At 41.7% G+C, this 19,516-nt stretch overlaps 1 protein-coding gene across 2 annotated transcripts in view; it reads left to right on the top strand.

Annotated features, from left to right (window-relative positions):
• The window catches only part of LOC133993697 (vacuole membrane protein 1-like), a 59,044-nt gene that overhangs the window by 2,947 nt on the left and 36,581 nt on the right, over positions 1-19,516 (top strand). Inside the window, exons 4-6 of one of the 2 annotated variants that reach the window (XM_062432711.1) lie at positions 2,511-2,601; positions 4,684-4,794; positions 19,004-19,240. In XM_062432711.1, the coding sequence (XP_062288695.1) occupies positions 2,511-2,601; positions 4,684-4,794; positions 19,004-19,240 (439 nt within the window). The remainder of the gene's footprint in view (positions 1-2,510; positions 2,602-4,683; positions 4,795-19,003; positions 19,241-19,516) is intronic. The other variant, XM_062432712.1, reaches the window with a different exon arrangement.

Genomic DNA, 19,516 nt, shown 5'->3' with positions numbered 1-19,516 from the left:
AGACCAGACTACGTCATGTTGGTTTAAATGCTGCACAACATGCTTTTTTACACACCTAATAATCTTTGTTGACACCGAGGGCCCAGAAGAAGGTCAGAATGTACTCTCAGGGAGGCCTTTGTGGTTAAGTGTGTGAGGACAACGTGTTTATTTTCTAAACTACAAGAGGATGTGGTGAGCCGCAAGCGCCACGAGCAGTGTTCTGACTGACAGAAGCTGCTGTTCACGAACACTCAAAACACAGGGCGTTTTTAACTGCCACATGGGGATACATGCGTACACATTATGGTTTAGTCTAAGAGTACACACAGAACTTTTTTACGGTTATTTTTTTTGGCATTTCCCCTTTTGTGGATGTTGATAGTAGACAGAGACAGAAAAGGCGGGGGAGAGAGGGGATGATATGCAGTAAAGAGCCCAGGCTGAATTCAAACCCAGGCTGCTGTAGTAAGGTGGTACATGCTCTACTAGGTGAGCTACTGGAGTGCCTAATGCACAGAGAGGTTTATCCTGAATGTTTATAGAAGTGATTTATAATTTATTGCATATGTACAGCCAGTCCTCAGAGCAACACACTGTTCAGCATTATGAGTCCACACTTGTTTTGCTTAAGGTGCCCCTGTAAATGAGGACAATGGCTGCAGAACAAAGGGAGGACTGGTATGTGAGGCACTGTGGTCAAATTACTACCATACACAATAATAGTGGAATGCACCTGGTCCTAGCCTTGACAAATATTTTTGAACATTAGAGAACAGTTTAAATCTTTAAAGAATAAGAATAAGAAAAAATGAAGAAAAGGTGATTGTACAGAATGCACATTACTAGTGTTGTTACATCAAAATCACCTTTTAGAAAGACCGGGAAAATATTTTCTTTTTACTCTTCACGTTAATATATTGGTTCAGGCTTACTGATTTCTTCTTTGTTTTGTTCTTGATTCTCAGTGAAGCAACACACTGTTATTAAGAAATCAAAATAAAAGGAAGTAGTGCAAGGTCGCTTTTTTATCTTCAGCTATAAAAGAACAGTAAAATAACTGAACTGCAGCAGAGTATTTTGTTTTATGGGCCTTGGACTTCTGGTGGGATTTGATTTTAATTCAATAAAATAAATGTATGACTACTTTAGTGACACTACATTTTTGTGTAGTCCATATTGTTAGACAGATGCCTCCAGTTGCCCAGTTCAAACACATTTCAGTCATTTCACCACAGGCATATTAGACCTTTTTCACAGCAGTCGTTTTGACACGTCACAGCAGGGAAAGCACAGGTCAAATTGATGACATTATGGCTCAGTCCCAGTCTGAGAAAGCCATACTGGTGGTAAACCATCATGCACTGCACCAGCGTCACATATTTGGAAATACTTATGAGATGAATTGCACCTGTGCTTCTCCTGCTTTGATATGTCAAAATTTATGCTGTAAAAAAAAAGATCTGTTGTATGCCATGAAGGGAGAGACGTCCCCTTCAATTAACACTATTAAGTGCCTGCACCTGACTGGAACGGGGGGCTGGGGAGAGGGGAAGGGGGGATGCGGTTCACTGGGTTCACTCCATGTCGTTCTCACTTTTCTAACACACAGCTCAGCTGCTCAGTACACTGTTAAGTCAATTAATGAGGGAGAAAAAATTCAGACAGGCATTCATTCTTACTGAAACCTATCCCTACTGATACAGCAGCTCGATGACAATGTTCAAAATTCCTTAATAAAAGTGCATATGTATTATAAGCAAATTGTAAAGTATCTATAGAAAAACTCTCCTGGTAAGTTAAATAAAATTATACATTGTTTCTGTAGGCTACATTATTCAATTGTAAAAACTGACACATCAATGAAGTGGCATGGTAGTGGTAGTTTAGTCTTTAAGAATGCATTAACATTGTACACTCTTATAAGCTCATATGTTTTTTCATTTAAAATCTTAAAATATATATAGTAACTAACCCTACAGTGCGGGACTTATGTCTCCCCATTCTGGCAGAGAGAGTCATTTCAAAAACACTGTCAACACATGTTTACGTCATAGCCTACTGCCTACTGTAAAACGGCAAATAAATAATTATGAATGACCTTCATTTTTGCTTACCCTGATATTCTTACCCTCACTCCTCATGCCTAAACCTAACCAACCCAAGTACAAGCCAATCAGAAGCAGAGTAGAGCGGGTCAGGTGCAAAGGGTTACATACAGTATGTGGTGCATTGCTAAAATCACTACTGTATTATCCTATTGAGAACATGTTACTTCTCTTGGAGAAGACTAGGCAACTGCTACAGTGGCTATAGCAGTTGCCAGCAGATGTCTCTCTCCTCCAGTTGATACTTCCTCACTCATCCTACTAATGATTCCTCATCCTTTTTTTTTCACCCTCCTTACTCACCATCTTTCCATACTTAATTCCATTCATATGTTTTGCCAACTTTGCATTTCATTCACCTTTGCCCCCTCACACTTACATCGGTCATTTTGCACTTTCATCCTCTTCTTCTCCTTCACCCAGGCTCTGGCAGCAAAGACAGACTGTGTTTGGCCTGCTGATCCTGCTTATCCTCCTCTTCATTGCCTACCTTTTTGAAGGAACACACCAGAAGGTGACTGAATACTGTCAATAATTTTCCTAGTATATTATAACTTTTAGTGCCTTGGACGGTTAGCACCTGAACTCATCATACTCCTCATTAGGCTGACCTAAGTTGTGACAAGGTAGTGAACACTTATTGTGAAACTGATGTAGGTTAAGTAAGTTTTGGGTCTGGGTTCTTTAAGAGAGGAAATAATTGAATTGATCTTTTCTGTAGGTGGCTGCTAGCCTCAGAGGGCAGGTCTTCTCATCTTTTTTTTTTTACCTCCAAAAAATTTAATTTAATGTGGAAATGAACCGGAACAGGACAAAAGAAACACCTGTTACAACTTTCCCCACAATGACTCCTGATAGTTAAACCTGACCTCCTTCTATACTGAAAAACTCTGAAATGGAAAGCTTCAGGATGTGTTAAAGTACTAAATAATCTGTCAAATGATCATAACTACAACACAAGAAAACGACACAGGAAAACGACTTGCCATCGAAAAAAGAATTACGGCTTGAGTGACTTCACGTGCACCATGATTGAAAACAGCTTTTCGGGTAAAATTCTGGGAAAGTATGACGTATCCACACCATTTTTCGCATTCTGGGTAGTGTTGCGTGCTGTATGTGCTGATGTAATTAGGCATATCAGACTGGTATGGGCTTGGAGAAAATTGCCGTGTTCTTTCGTCCTGTGTTACTTTTGACTTGGTCCTCCCCTACATATTTGGGGCAGCTGTGGCTGAGGATGTACAGTGTGTCAACCATTCATCTCAGGGTATGTGGTTTAATCCCTGGCTCTTCCTGTCCACATATTGTTATGTTCTGCAGCACGGCTCTGAACACCAAATTGCTTCAAATAGTCAGGCCATTGCTGTGCATGGCAGTTAATGCGCCATTGCTGTGTGTGAATGGTTTAGTTGCAGGCAAGTTGTGCAGTGCTACATAAATGAAATCAATTTGGCATTTATGTAGGTTCCAGCATAGTGGCATGCATGATTCAATTTGAAGGTAGTGCAGCTATCCCACATGCCATAGAAATTGGGATTGGTACTATAGGAATATGAGTGCCCATAAGAGTGCAGAGCCTGCATGGGCGTCATCTCTAACAAGTGTGTGCTTGTGTGAGTCTGCCTTCATAATGTGGGCTTAATTATTAACTTCTCACAAAGCTCAGTTTTACCTGCAAACATTTTATGTTCACAGAGCAAACAATCGGAGCCGGGTAAACCACAGCACACTGTGCTGTAGATCTGAATAACACCCTCCCCTCTCACTTTTTGTGTTTTTCCTGCCATGAGCTGTAGCATTTTGAAACCCACTGCCATAAAAAGTTGTTGTGTTTTTTTCAGTGTTAAAAAGCAGACACTCGGGAGTTGTGTAATCAGTTGTCAGTAACTGCATGTAACAATCGCCCACGGCTGGCACTGCACTTCCTAGCATTCTGCCAGTAAAGACAGAGGCAGTACGTGCTGTTTATGTTTTGCTGAGGTTTCCTGGGAAATGGAGTTCTCTGTCAGAGCCCCCCCTCTTCTCCCCTTCCCAATTCCCTCCCTCCTTCCCGTAATCTACACACTCCATGCTTCCTCCTAAAAGCAACCTGCCTCTGCCCAAGGGAGGAGGTGTAAAGGGAGTGATAGATGCAGTGATAGTGTTGGATGAAGGAGGAACATAAAGAGAGAAAGATAGAGGGAGAGAGAGAGAGATAGAGAGATCTTGGCTTGTCTTACTTTACTAGTTGTGTAAGAGCTGGCTGCCACCAAAAAGAATAATGGTGCTGTTCTTCTGTCAGTTTGCTGAACACTCCTACCCTACGGCTCTGTCCTCTCAACTCAACAACAACCTCTGTCTCTAAAGGTCTCTCTCTCACTCTCTCCCTCACTTTCTCTACCACTCACTTGCCCTCTCCCACCCTTTAAAGTGCCCTCAGTTTCACACACTTTCACTCTCGTACCTTCTCTCACTCTGTCTCTGTCCCTCCCCTCCTCTCTCTCTCTCTCTCTGTGTGTGTGTAACACACCCCCACCCCCCCTTCTGTTTTCCTCACACTCTGTGCATGTGTCTCTGCCATGTGGTTGACCGTCCCTCTCTCTGGCCTCTGCAGTATGTGCGCTACATGGAGAAGAAGACGCTGTGGTGCGCTTACTGGGTCGGCCTGGGCATCCTCTCCTCGGTGGGTCTTGGCACCGGCCTGCACACTTTCCTCCTGTACCTGGTAAGACAACATTTTTCTGCGACTTTTTCTCCACGACAAGTTGTCCACCACTTTTGCACCGCATCCACTTGCCTGCGCGTGTTGTTGACAGAGCTGAAACTCCAACACAGTGGGATGACGATGGTGGTGGTGGTGCAGTGACGCAGGTCTCAAAACGCTGTGTTGACGCTGTTGTTGGGTTGTTGCTATGGCTTTAATAAGAGCATTATGAAGAGAAAAAAAGAAGCTTTTGCAGGCTCCTCGTGCATTTGCACATGCATACGTGAGTATTGGTTTGTGCGCGCACGCATTTTGGAGAGGGGCGGAGATGAATAGGCGCTGTGGTAGCCGCACTGTTTTGACAGGCAGTCCAGGAACAATCGCACTCAGTGACCCCTCTGACTGAGTGCACATGAGGATAAAAACACCCCCCCTTCTTTCTCTGAGTTCTTTCTCTTTCTTTCTCCCCGCTCTCCTGCTCCCCACTGTGTCCCTCACTCTCACTTTCTCGTACACCCCCCCCCCCCGCTCTCCTTTCTCACTCTTTCTCCCCCTCTCACCCCCGACTTGTCTCGGTGAGTGTTTTTGCTCAGTTTTTCAGCGTGTGGGGAGGTGTTGGGTTTGTACTGCTGATCAGATCAGGGTCCCAAAACATCTGCTTGTCTTCTCAGTCCATCTGTCATCAGGGGAGTCCGTGTGCCCTCACCCAGAGGAGCTGAACTGGAAACTTTGAAGTGCGTGTCCTCCATTCTGCTGTTTTTTAAAAGCCAAACTCCGGCGCTCCCAAATGTAATTTGCGAGTGTGTTTTTTTCTATCTTCTCCCTCAGTGACCCAGCTCACTTTTCCAGACGCTTTCAAAGTAGGATGTCACCATCTAGTGGGCGAGTCCGCTACTGCATGTTGTGGTGTCATTGAGTTCATGACAGAACTTGGTGCTCCTTGCTGGAGCTGCTGTCGTGCTTTTTTTTTTTTATAGGGTTTGACTAATATTGTTTTTTAAAGGCCGATACTGCTGTAGATATTTTTAACTTGAATCCACTGATCATGTTTTTGTGTGGATATTTAAATTTAAAAAAAAAAGTTTTTAAGATATTTTACCCTCAATAAAAATCACATTTTTAAGCAATCCGTGTTTCCCACAGAATGGACTTATTGTAGGGAGGAAATGCCTGTGAAACTGCATTTAGACCACAGGACTGCACTATAAACATTGAAACACTGCATGTTTATACAGATTGACAAACCTGAACCTGTTGATGGCAATCCACCTTGACAATACTGGAAGGAATTCTCTGGTTATACATTCAGATAAAATAATAATAATAATTAATTAGATGTTGGAGATGAATGTCTTTGATTAGCTGCTAACCCTAATATTGGCCTGAGTCATTAGTCTGACCATATTTGTTTATATAAAATCCTGTCCAATCTAGTATCTGCTTCCTCCCGTCAACTGTGAGCCTGAACCACAAGTAAGACACACAAAATCGACCTCAGAGAATCATAATTACACATCTTCTTTTCTGTGGAAGCGCTGTTTAAAGGAGCCTTTGAGATTCCTGCGTGATTTTGTAGATTTCTCCATCCTGAGAGATTTTTTTTTTTAAGAAAAAAAAGTTTAGAATTTCTGTGGCAAGTGAGCACTGGGGAGTGCTGGCAGACATGTCGTCCTGTTTTGAAGAACTAGGACTGGGTCATTGATTTGTAACTGGGTCAACTGTACAAGTTCAGACCACTTCACATCTCCCCACAAACTTAAAAGTTTAACTCTTTCAGGCTGACCTTTCTGGCAGGGGTTTTCTCCCTCTACATATAGACTTGGGTGTTTACCAGCTCTTGACTCTTAACATTCAGGCTGATGTCCATTTCAGCAGTTGAAAGAGACCACTGCAGTTACCCTGTAAGTGATACAAGTACAAGTGCACCACTAGATATCCACACCAGCTCAGGAAGGGCTATAACATTTACTGCACAGCTTCTCATCCAGTCAACAATTTGGTGAAACACTTCACCGCATTTTCACTTCTGCAAACTGATTGTGGGGCATTGAGTAGACCTATGAGTAGAGCTCAAACAATACATTGATTAGTTGATCAACAAAAACAATAATAATTTTCATAATCAATTGAAATATTTAAGTAAAAATGGCAACAACAAAAAATCTCTGGTTCCAGCCTTTTAAATTAGAATATTTTCTAGTTTTCTTACTCTTTTATGATAGTAAGCGGACTTTCTTTGGGGTTTGGACTTGTGGTTTGACAAAACAAGTAAATTGAAGATGTTACCTCAGGCTCTGGGAACTTGTGATGGAAGAAAATAGTATCAATATCAATCATTTACAACAATAATCATTAGTTACACGTGCAGTGCTGGATTATATTCTGCTGAAACGTATTTTATATTCAAATTAAATCTATGATTTGCAGTGTCAGTAAATACCTCAGTCTTTTGGAAATCAATTCAAGCTATTGTGTTTGTAAATAATCTGATTCATAAATTGTCAGTAAGAGGTTTATAATCGGCCTTGGTCAGTACGATTAAAAGTCGGTAGAGGGTGCCAGCGGTCTTAGTATGTCTTTAAACTAGAAGAATCAGTGCAGATTACTATTGTAATGCTTTCCATGAGATGTTGTATCATTATATTGATACCAAGTATTAATGTTTTTATGTACATAAAGGCTACAGCTGAAAAAATCATAAATAGTCTCTAGCAAATAAAGATCTGGAAAACAGAAGTGAGTTTGAAAGCTTTGGATTGTTCCTAAGTGAGCTTTACAAATCTACTGTTTGAAAATGCACAAAATATTTCAGCTTTTTATATGTTAAATAATAAAGAAAAACACTAAATACTGAAAAGACTCCACAATATGTCACATTCTTGAAGAACTTAGTGAATCATAAAAGTGTGAAAAACACATTTCATTGCGTGCCAGCTATTCTTGTAACGCTAAATCAACAGTTCTTTAGTACGTCTTTATAAGATGTGGGAAGGGGGGAATACTGGCTGGTCTAATAACTATTAAGGTCCTCTGTAGTGCTATTTTCACATGACATAACATGTGACTCTGTGTTGTCATATGACTTCCTCTACCTTCCAAGCTGTCATCATGTGTCTGTCCTTTTCCTGACTTGTTTAAAAGATTTAACTCCTTGATTGAAGTTAATTCTTTCATTTCCTGCAGTTACAGCAAGTGTGTGGCCCCTTTTTTTTTCTCTCTGTCTCGGCACAGTGCTAACTTCACACTTTCTGTTAAACCCGTGAGAAACAGATACGCCTGCTTTTATATCATTCTCTGCTACTAAATGTTTTGTGAGAAATAAGCACACATCTTTAGCGGCTGGCAGGAAGCAGTTAACATTATGTTATGACATCATTGCAGAGCCGCCAGTAGAGGGAGGTGAAGAACCAGTAACATGTTAACCATCCCAGTCAATGAAACCAGAGCAGAAGTGGCAGCTCTCCTGTTCCCTGACATGGGCAATTGCTGCCCTGTGTCTCCTCTCTGTGTTTGCGTCCCGCTGAGACTGCGGGAGATCATTGTACATGGACAAGACTGGTTATTGGAGGAAGATAAAACCCCGCAACTCAGGCGTAAAGAAGTGGGGAGAGAAAGAGGGAAAAAAAGCACACTTCTTGGCACACCATCAAGTGTATTTTATCCAGCTGCTCTCAGGGAGAAGGTAGTGGGTGGGTGCTTACCATACAGACCATGAAAACAATAAAATCACACAGGAACACTGGAGGGATCTCATTTCGGCAGGGGCTGTGGAGGCGAGGATCAACACACATGCACGCACACTTACACACATTAAGAGTCCTGCACCTGCGCGTGAGCCTGCCGTAATGACCGTGAGGATGACAATTACGAGAGGGACCGGCTTTCATCCCCACTTAGATTTTGAAGCATTTGTTTTGTAGTGATAACTGGTGTCACTGCCCTCCATAAATCCTCTTTTAACTGAGAAGGGGTTAGCCATGAGTGCGACTCTTGAAAGCTTGGGAATGCTGTAAATATTTTAGAAGAGAGCTCATCTGAGTCATCCACCATTAAATTACTTTCAGTAATGGCTGTTGCCATTAAGTCATTATGGGCAGCATGAAAATTGTTGTGCTCAACGTTAAATCAACAGCAACAAAGAATTAAAGTCATTATAATTGAAGCCGCGCACGTTGCTGTTTACATACAGTAATAGCAACTAGGGTAGTCTTTTCTCTCTCTCTCTCTCTCTCTCTCTCTCTCTCGGTCTCTCTCTCTCTCTCTCTCCCTCTTAGCTGTTTTATGAGTGAGAGATGTACATGTTGTGTCTTCCTGGGATCGTAAATGTAAAGAGCCACCGAGGGAAAAACAACCCGATTGGACAACAGAAAATTTAAACCATATTTGTATGTTTATGACTCACAATTTGCAGCCCCCTGTCTTTCAAAAAAGTAAACAGGCAGCTCATCGAAATAAAGAAACATTCTGTAGTTTTCTATATTCAGTTTTATTTTAGGATTGCTAAATTACAGGTTTCACTGGAGGTTTGTGTAGAATATACAGATTTTCCCCAGCAACCCCCCTAAAATTAAGTTTTAGCTGTTAGCAATTACCAGGAGCACAGCTTTAATTAGCAGCAGGTCTGAGAGTGCAGCTTCCACACACTGTCCCTGCATTGTTGTTACTATCACACTCGGCTCTTAAAGTTTCTCCCGCTCAGATGCTGTTATACAGTTAGGTACAGTCCGCCCACACATTCACAGTCTGACAAGAACATGTGAGTGAAGGAAACTTGGTCACAGCATGGCAGACAAAGGACCGACATGTTTGTGTGTGTGTGTGTGAGTGTGTGTGTGTGTGTGTGTGCGTGCGTGTGTGTGTGTGCGTGCGTGTGTGTGCGTGTGTGTGTGTGTGTAGCAGTCCCCCCCCCCATTCAATCACCTGACCATTATGTGTGTGTTTGTCGCTTTTATAGTCACGGTAAAGTCCCCCCCTCCCTTCACTCACCTGACCATTGTGTGTGTGTGTGTGTGTGTGTGTGTGTGTGTGTGTGTGTGTGTGTGTGTGTGTGTGTGTGTGTGTGTGTGTGTGTGTGTCGCTTTATAGTCACGGTAAAGTCCCGGAAACAAACAATGGGGCACCTTCACGTTCACATAGACGGAAACCTGGTTGCTTTTGTTTGAGATGTGACTCACATTGTCCTGCTGCTTTGTATGACATGGGATAAAATTTCCAACACTCATAAGTGTTCATTTTTTTTCTGTCACTTGACAAGTTTTGATGAGAAAGTCCTCTTTCTCTCAGTCAGAGCTGATAAAGCTTACGGGGTCGGGTGTTCAGAACGTGTTGAATTCACTCTGATGGGAGTGGAAATTCCTATTATATTGATTTAGAATTTGATTTCAGCAGCTGTGGTGGATGAATGTAGTGCAATTCAAGTGATGAATATTTGTTTTAATGTACACCCTCTGGTGTTTGTTTTTCCCCTCTTCTTCCCTTCTTTTTTAATTTTATTGTCATTAATATTATTATTATTTCACCAGTTATACAATGGGAGTTAATTTAGTAGATTTATTTTTAATATGATATAGTTTGTTTATTAATATGCATACATCCACTATATGTTTTTTTCTAAGTATGCATACACAAGTTTTGCATTCATTCTCATAAAATGTTGAAAATTTAAACTTATATTATTGAAGAAAAAATTGTCTGTGTAGACTTTCTGTGTTAAACATGACTCAGCGTAGCACAATCCCTCCCGTGTTCACCCAAGTGAGAATCGACACCTTGCATGCATGTTACCTGGAACATGAGTGACACATCAGGATCAAGTTCAATGGTTCTTTGAAAAGCTGAAAAGCACCCCCTTTGACTCACTCACTGGCTGGCAGTAATGGATCTCCCGCTTTAACTTCAACACCTCTTAAATTCAATTTGAAGCCATCAATTTTTAACTACATCTAGATAATGTATCCGAACTTTATCGCTCGGATTTGATCCCGCCACCACTGAACAGGCAGTATTACTTACATACAGTAAAGATACATCGGTTGGGGATTTTTACACACTGTTCATAAGTTATGGAGTTACATCTGCTTGTGGAGGGAATTGTCTAAGTTTGGGTTTGAATATGAAATACCACAAAGGGCTTTTACTTCCTTTGGCGGAAAAAAACAAGAAAAAAGGAAGCAGCACAATTACTTTCATTCATGATTTTTAAGTAATTCATTTTCTTCCTCATAAGGTTGGAGACATGGATCTGCCCAAAACGTCTTGTGACTTACTCATCTTCACCAACTCCTTCAAAGACAAATACCAGAGAGATTTGTGAATGGAAGCTTTGTGTGTGTGTGTGTGTGTGTGTGTGTGTGTGTGTGTGCACATGTGTGTGTGTGTGTGTGTGTGTGTGTGTGTGTGTGTGTGTGTGTGTGTGTGTGTGTGTGCATGCACTGTTTCTAATAGCTTCTCAATCTTAACTGTCACACCTCAGCCATCCAAGGCATGTGTCTGACTGTCTGTATCTTTGAGGCCCCAGGAGTCCTGTTAATACCAAGTACAATAACCATTCACACCACACACACACACACAGCCCACAGGAAGCAAATCCCAGGCCAAGTGGGCTTAGTGTGTAGCCAGTGTGGAATGGCACCAACAACCCTGCCAGAACAAGCCAAACTTGACCAGACCAAACCAGAGTGCTGCTGGCAGACTGCAGGTCTCAGGTTTTGTGAAACATAGTTTTGTTATAAAATTCTTCCATGAAGGTCACCCGTCACACCATCACACACCCTTAGGTGGGTCGCTGCATCAGCCTCCTTTCGCCCCTGATGGACTTTGAGTGGGGACTTTTTAACTCCGACATTTCGCTCCCCAGCTGTAGTTTTTGTTGGCAAAGATGAAACACACTCAAAGAAGGGATGAACAACCATTGTGCTTCGATGTAATTCAGCCCAGGCATCGTCACACTTCAAGAGAATGTAAGACGCATCAGTTTAAACATTGATGTTTTAAATTATAGTTTACATTTTTATTGTAAACTATAATCAATAAATCTGCCAACATTTTTCTGGATTCATTGATGAATTATTTAGGCTATAATATGTCAGAAAATAATTTTTAAAAATGCCTATTATAATTTTCCAAATCCCAAGTAGATGTCAACTTATTGGTTGTTTTGTTCAATTAACAATCTACAGGCAAAAGCTATTCAGTTTGCTATAATATAAATCAAATACAGTTACAGTTAATAAACTGGAACTAGTGAAAGCTCTACATAAAAACAAGGTTTGGTTAATTCAGAACTTTGCTCTTTGTCACCCACATTTGATCTGATATTTTCCTCATGAGATGAGGTTAGCAGATTTGCATATAAACTAGTTGATACATTAATTCATTCAACTGTAGCTGATAAAGAGCAAACATGCTGGCAGTAATAGGCAAACAAGTTTCATCAGTCATCACTGAAATGTATTGCTCATTAATAATCCGTGACTCAAATGGTAATCCCAACACTGTAACATCTTTGCAAAGGAACACAACATCAGATTTTACTTTCCACATGTGCACATCGTTAATTAATTTGATTTACCACTGTACGTTCATATTTCAACATTAAATATGCAGACAATTTCAGACTATCTCCGCTTTGGATTGAAATGAAAGTGTTTTGAGTGCATAATCATTGCTCAGGGGGGGTCAGTGTGAGTGTCTGTCTGCTAGTCAGGGAGAGGTTTCTGAACATGAAGTCATATGGAGAAACCACATGGATAAATCACTGAGAACAGCCCCTCAAACCTCTGGCATTTCACAGTCTGTGTGCGTGTGTGTGTGTGTGTGCGCGTGTGTGTGTGCGTGCACGTGCGTGTGTGTGTACGTATACACACTTACCACTCACTTCTAAACCAGGGACCTGTTAATGACTGGACTGTCCTGTGGCCGTGGTCACTGAGAACTGGTCAGTTTATGGTCACCCATTAATGTCTGGTTTGGGGCTTTGGAAACAACTACATTTGACACCATAAACCAACAAGAGAAGGCCACGCCATGACTGGTGTCTGGGACGATTATGGTCCACATCTGCCAGGGTCTCTCGATTTAAAAAGAATTAATTAGGGATTGTATAATTCCCCTTTTCAATTTGTATCTCTTTGATCTTGGATAAATTAAAGTGTAGCCTAGTGCACAACATTTAAATGAGGAAGGCATGCAGAGACCTAATTCAGTGGTTTTTCACTGTATTTATAACCTGGTCTCAGCTGACATTTTTCATCTGACTGTTGTGAGTTACTGCTTCCTTATAGAAATGTACTGTATTTTGAAATTTTAGGTGATACGTGATGAAATGACATGTGCGTTCACTCACCCACATCTGTTTCCCCATACAGACTGAACCAGCTTTATTCATTTAAAATGTAAAAAGCCCCCTCCTTGCACAAACTGGATTATAATTAAAGTCATCAATACACTTCTACATTATGCTATGAGTATGTTTCTGCTCAATAACGTCATCACCGTGGCACATACAGTAAGGTCACACACATGAGAAAGTATTATTTTATATATTAAGTGTTCAACGTTTCAAAACTGCTATAAGAATGGCTCTGTGCCCTGTGCATCAGAGACGGTGGTTGACACCCTTTGTCAGTAGCTGTTCTCAGCAGCAGCTATTTGCCAACCAGCTTTCACATCCTCCTTCAGCAGGCACATTGACACACACTTTATTTTTGCTGTGGCACTGACAGGAAGCTCCTTTCCCTGCATGCGCTTTAGGAACTGCCAAGCTCGTGTTCTGATCCCTGTGACTTTTCCAGGATTGAGGTTAAAAGAACCATTACAAATGAAAATTCATTTGTTATTAGCTCACCGTCATCATGTCGAACTCCTCAGAAGTTCAACTGGGCACTGATTATGAATTAGCCAACGTAGCCCCACACTACAAAATGTGGCCCTATTATCTTAAATATTTTTGTCACAGGGCTGTTAAAGAGCTGTTGGGGCTCCTATCAGCTTCAGTGAAATTTTAAAGGTGCCTTGTGGAGTTTTACATAAACAGAAGTTTGGTTAACATTCAGTGTTTCCCACTAACACAGACTTAGATTGAACAAATGCTTTTCTTTCCTCATAAAACATTTAAAAAGGTGATTTTTGAAATATTTAAGTGCTGCTATGTTCAAATCCATGTTTGCTAGCTTGCTGTTTTCTTTACAGCTTTTGAAGGCACATTGCATGGATGTTCAGTATTAAGAGAGCTGGTATGTACCACGTCTCAAAAACTAGGAGTAAAGTTGTTGTTTTTTAACAGTGGCCACTCGCAGTATTGCAGAAAAAATCATTTGTGGCCCAAATAGCTTTACCCCCTTGCAAAACAGTAGATCGCACACCTCTAACTTCAGACAAGATCAATTATTACCATTTGTATTATAGAATTTAAATCCATGAAGGTTATATGTTTGAACTTCCCCACAGCCTGGAAAAGCGATTTTTAAAAGTTCATAACATCATCCCAATGTAAAGTCTATGTGCTGGATGGGAACTCTTGGAAGCCCCCAATGGGATAAACACTACTGCAGAGGACTGCATAATGCAGAAGAAAACCCAGAGGCTAAATCATTTTTGGGCTTATGCGACAGGGAAGAAATTGTAATTCAATTGAATAGGCACCATTTTTGAATCTGGTATGCAGTTCCTATAAAATGGCACTAAGCTTGGGTGGTAGCTATTTTTTCATACCTTCATACCTTCCTGACACTACACTAGGGTGTACAATATATATCAAAAAACTGCCTTACTGTATGACACTGTCTAGCCTACAATACTGTGTCTAACATGCAATTAGTCTTGCTGGGTTTAAATACTTATGGCCCACAGAATAATGAATACATAGGAAATAAGCGCTCTTCTTCCATAGATTCTTGCTGGAGGACAAAGGCTATTGCGGTGAAGGAATTTCCCCTGCAATGGTTGAGGGTGGCTCAACAGTGTTATATGCAGGCATACCAGCTTAGTCTGATTATGTGTCGGCCGAATGGAGCAGCAATGACTGACGAACATGGAAAACAAATTGTGTTGTGAAAGTAAACAATGTACGCCTACAATCTATTCCCCTTAAACGTGGGATTAATAACAGATTTTGGCTGGCTGGACACGCCTTAATATTGTCTGATTGGTGGAAAACTACTGTGCGGTGGAACATGAAGATTCTAGCCTCATGGAACAAAGAAAAAAGATTAACTCAGCACGGTTTTGGGGGTTGCTTGCCATCCACCGCGGTTGTCCTCCCAATAGCGCAATATTTCAATATTGCAGTTATTGTGACAGCCTTATGGAGGACCTGATGACTTGTTGCTGTGGCTAACATTGACACATCAGTGGGTTGAAGGGAGATGACGTGCAGGTGGTGGTGGCAGACTGGCAGTAGAATAAAATCACATGACTGATGAATTGATTTTGTAGTTGGAAGAGGTCATCTCAAGATAAAGTTGTTGCGATATTTTCATTATTTCATACCGCTCGCACTCACCATTTTTCTCAGCTCAGCTTCCTGTTCCACCAGAAGAGACTGGCCTCTGGTGGCGCATGCTGTGCACTACAACACATCTCCTTAATACAGCATCTCATTATCAGTCTAATAGAAAGAGTAGCTCCTGTATTTTTGACAAATCATACCTTTGACATCTCGAAATACAATGGCATAGCGTAATACCTTGTTACCGCCCAAGCCTACATAACGCACTGCTACATTTCCTGGCACATTACCACCATGAACTGTAGAATGAGTAGCAATGCATATACTGTGTCCTTATGCATATGCTAAAAGATGGCTCCATAGCAGTACTAGTGATGAGAGAATCCACAGACAATTTGATATAAGATAATTTTCGGGGCTATTCCTTTAAACATCTCACACTGACTCTAACAGTGGTTGCTTGACAGTAGCTCTCTGTCATGACCCATATACTCTCACTGACATATGCTCTGTGCAATAGTAATAATATATTGTCAACACACACAAACATATGTTATTACCAGAACCAAACAGTGTGTGTCTCCTCAGAGTCTGTGTGGATGTACTCATACCCAGGAGTGGGGATCCCACTCGTTTTGGAGGCCAGGCGTTGGCTTGTGCACGTCACCACAGGAATGCCAGCAATGTTGCCTCCATTGTGGATCCCAACGGGTCAGAAAGAGGAAATTTGTGCCTCTGTGAGTATTGTTGTGTATTTTAGTGGCTACAGACATCATCAACTTTTGGCAGATCTCAAAGTAGACACAGCTAGGAGGTGAAATAGGTCAGCACACACACATATACTCTCACCATTACAACTAGTAAATGATGTAAAAGGTGAAACAATGGTTTCTCTGAGCAAGACAAAAAAATAACCCCCCCATTTCCCCCCCTGTCTTTTGTTACTTTTTTCCTGTCATTAATCATCTACTATACCTCCCAAAGGGATGCAATGTGTGTTTGTGTGTCAATGTGTGTGTGTGTGTGCCACAATGTCAGAAACAAAATGAGACAGAGGGCAGATACCTGGATGTTGTGGGCTGGGCTGCAGATTAATGGTGAGTCACTTGAACAACATGAGAGGGTTTTTGTGTAAGGTGAGAAGCAGTGACAGAGCATTACACAGAAGGAGAGAGCGAGAGGGAGCAGGTACACACAGTCACGCAACGCTTTCTGTTGGCAGGCTGTCTGTGTGTGTTTGGTAAACACACATAACCAGAGATAGAGTTGGAAGGTGTAAGCAAGAGGAATAAAGTCTTTCTTGGCCACACAAACATTTTGCTTGAGGTGTGTGTGTGTGTCTGTGTGTCAGGGTAGTGAGATCCCACCGGAGAGTCAGCGGGGAGGATATGAGGGTTGGGTGTATCCAGTCTGACTGGGTCAGTGCTGGGAGTTTCTTGACTTCTCCCTCTAGGTCATGAGAGATTTTCTCATCTGTCTTCTGCCTCTTAAAGAAATCAAGTGTGTGAACATCAGATGTTTTCTTTCTAAGTGTTTTTATCATTACTAATACAAATTAGTGTATTCCACTAAAAGCTTTAACACCAGAATCCTGCAGAAGTGTGAGCCCAACTTTCAACCGCTGACTTTCAACTTGCTTATTAGCATTGCGTGTACAAGAAACTGATGTGTCAACTAAAGGGGGTGCATTGTATACAAAGACATTGCTCAGACGCCACTGTCCTCCCCTCCCACGTCCCATCCTGTCCTGATCCGTCCCGTCTTGTCCTATCCTGCCTCTCGTCCCATGCCGCTCCGGAAGTTCCGGCCCCACCCGAGGTTTTGCCAGATTGCTTTGGTTTTTCATTGCGTAATGCCAAACTACCCTCGTGCGTCACTGGAGCACCCTTCCTACACACACACATACTGTACGCATGAGTGTAAACACATACAGTACACGCAGAGTACACATGACCCGCTTACATCGGCCCACTCTGTGGACCTGCCTTTATTTACAGGGATCATACCGCTGTTACTGACCTGTTTTATCATCTGTGTCGTCTCAGCTCTATGTGGATCAGTACTCAGTGTGTAACATGTGGTTTTACAGAGGAAATGCAAAGTTACATGACCTTTTCTTCCTGACTGGATCCTGTTCAGTATAAAACTTAATCAAACATTGTGCTCTCAGACGATGTTATCAAACTTATTGTCATAATGAGTCAGTGTGGAATGACCAGCGGCCATTTGTACACACAGTTTCCTTGTTCCTCTCAGACAATAACCTTAATAACCAATTTCTGCTTCAGGAATAGTGTAGTTCTCACACAAATTGTTGTACTTTTTATACACTGTTCTGTTCAGCAGGCCAGCACTTTGCTTTGTCTTTAACAGGAAATGTAATCACCATTAAGCACAAGTGCACTACATGAAATTACCCCTCAAAACAGGTGTGTTAAATGACATTCAACCAATTAATGATAATTTATTTAAACTCTTTTGTAAGAAAGCAATGAAATGTTAAATTGCGTATGTTTAAAATAACAGAGGTGCATTTAGAGAGAGGAGATTTCAAATTAAAAGTGTGTACTGTATTTCAAAATGCCAGTAGTGTTGAAATGCAGATTTTCCCTCTTGATATGTACATTTTGGCATTTCTGTGTGTGTAATTTAGTTTAATTGTGTGTGTGTGTGTGTGTGTGTGTGTGTGTGTGTGTGTGTGTGTGTGTGTGTGTGTGTGTGTGTGTGTGTGTGTGTGGCCGTAGGAGTTTCTCTACATAGCGGCATTGTAGATACTGGGATGACTTGTTTCAGGGTTTGCCGAGTTAAGATCACAAAGCTGGCAGCTCAACAAACTTTCAGCGTGCACCAGAAAATCCAACCTGCTTCCCTCGTCTTGCCTTTGATTCTTCTGTTTTCTCACTGGAAGCATAATTGAAACGAGTAAATAAACAAGAGTCCGGAATGTAAACCAGACCAGGCCCTCTCAAAGACAGCGGGGTCCTTAAAAATGCAAATTTGTCTCATTCTTACAGCAGGAACAGTCAAACATTAATAAACTCTGTCTGAAGTCTGAATTTAGCCTTTTCTTTCTGCTGCTCTTTTCATCATTATTATTGCATGGCTCTCCTGACAGTATATGCAGAGATGGGCACATGGCTATACTCAGCTGTGTGTGTGTGTGTGTGTGTGTGTGTGTGTGTGTGTGTGTGTGTGTGTGTGTGTGTGTGTGTGTGTGTGTGTGTGTGTGTGTGTGTGTGTCACCTGGGGAACGTGGGGAGAATCATGCTTTTAAATCCCTTGCCTTTGTGCACACCAAATAGTTTCTATCTGCCAGCTTTGGTTTCCAACGTTGATAATTTCCGCCCGGGGGGCCCTTTGTTCTTTATGGTGACACTTTTCCTCCTCCTGTAGGTTTTGAAAATGCATGAAGCATCTTATTTTGCATAATGCTCCAACTTTGTCATCACTGTGTGTTTTTCCACATTTCCTAAAGGCATATTTAACTCATACAGGAAGGAAACAGGAGGTGCATTTACTCTTTATGCTTATTTAAATTAAAAAGCAGAGGAAGAGTTTCACTGCTGTAGGAACTTTATTAGACAGCCCAGATACAATACTTGCCCACATATAACTGTCTTAATGTTCACAATCAATATTTGACTCATTTTCCCTACACTAAGGGGTCTTCCTCTGACTCAAAACTACTTTCAGCAGGTGGACTCACTCCTACACAGTTTTTCAGTTTTTCACTACTTTCTCTTAATCTTCCTCTTTCTCCAACTTTCTCTCTGTCTTTCTCAGGGACCACACATAGCATCTGTGACCCTCGCAGCGTATGAATGTGGCACTGTGGATTTCCCCGAGCCACCCTATCCGGACCAAATAATCTGTCCCCAGCAGGAAGCACCACCACCAGGCTCTGATGCTGAGCATGTGGGTGCGGGGGCCGCAGGGGTGGAGGCGGGGTCAGCAGCCCTCCAGGGAACCGTCTCTCTCTGGACCATCATCTCCAAAGTCCGTCTGGAAGCTTGTATGTGGGTGAGTGTCTGTTGCACACTGGCTGTGCACACTGTAGACCGGAAGAGCTAAAGAGAAGTCAAATGCACAGAGTTTAGCTTGTCTAAATATTTCTCATGGCTCAGATTTGGTCACAGTTTGCATTGACCTTGCACATTGGCCACAGCTTTGAGCATTATTCATGTGCATGTGTGCTTTGAAATATTGTTGCTGTCAGGTGAAAACCTCATATCTCCCTAATGCCAGTTTCTCAGGAGCTAAGAAAAACAGTCTTGTTGAAGATTGACCACCATGCAT

Source organism: Scomber scombrus, chromosome 14, assembly GCF_963691925.1.
Source record: "Scomber scombrus chromosome 14, fScoSco1.1, whole genome shotgun sequence".
NCBI lineage: Eukaryota > Metazoa > Chordata > Actinopteri > Scombriformes > Scombridae > Scomber > Scomber scombrus.
Note: the sequence above shows the minus strand (reverse complement) of the source record. Positions and strands in the feature narration are given on the sequence as shown.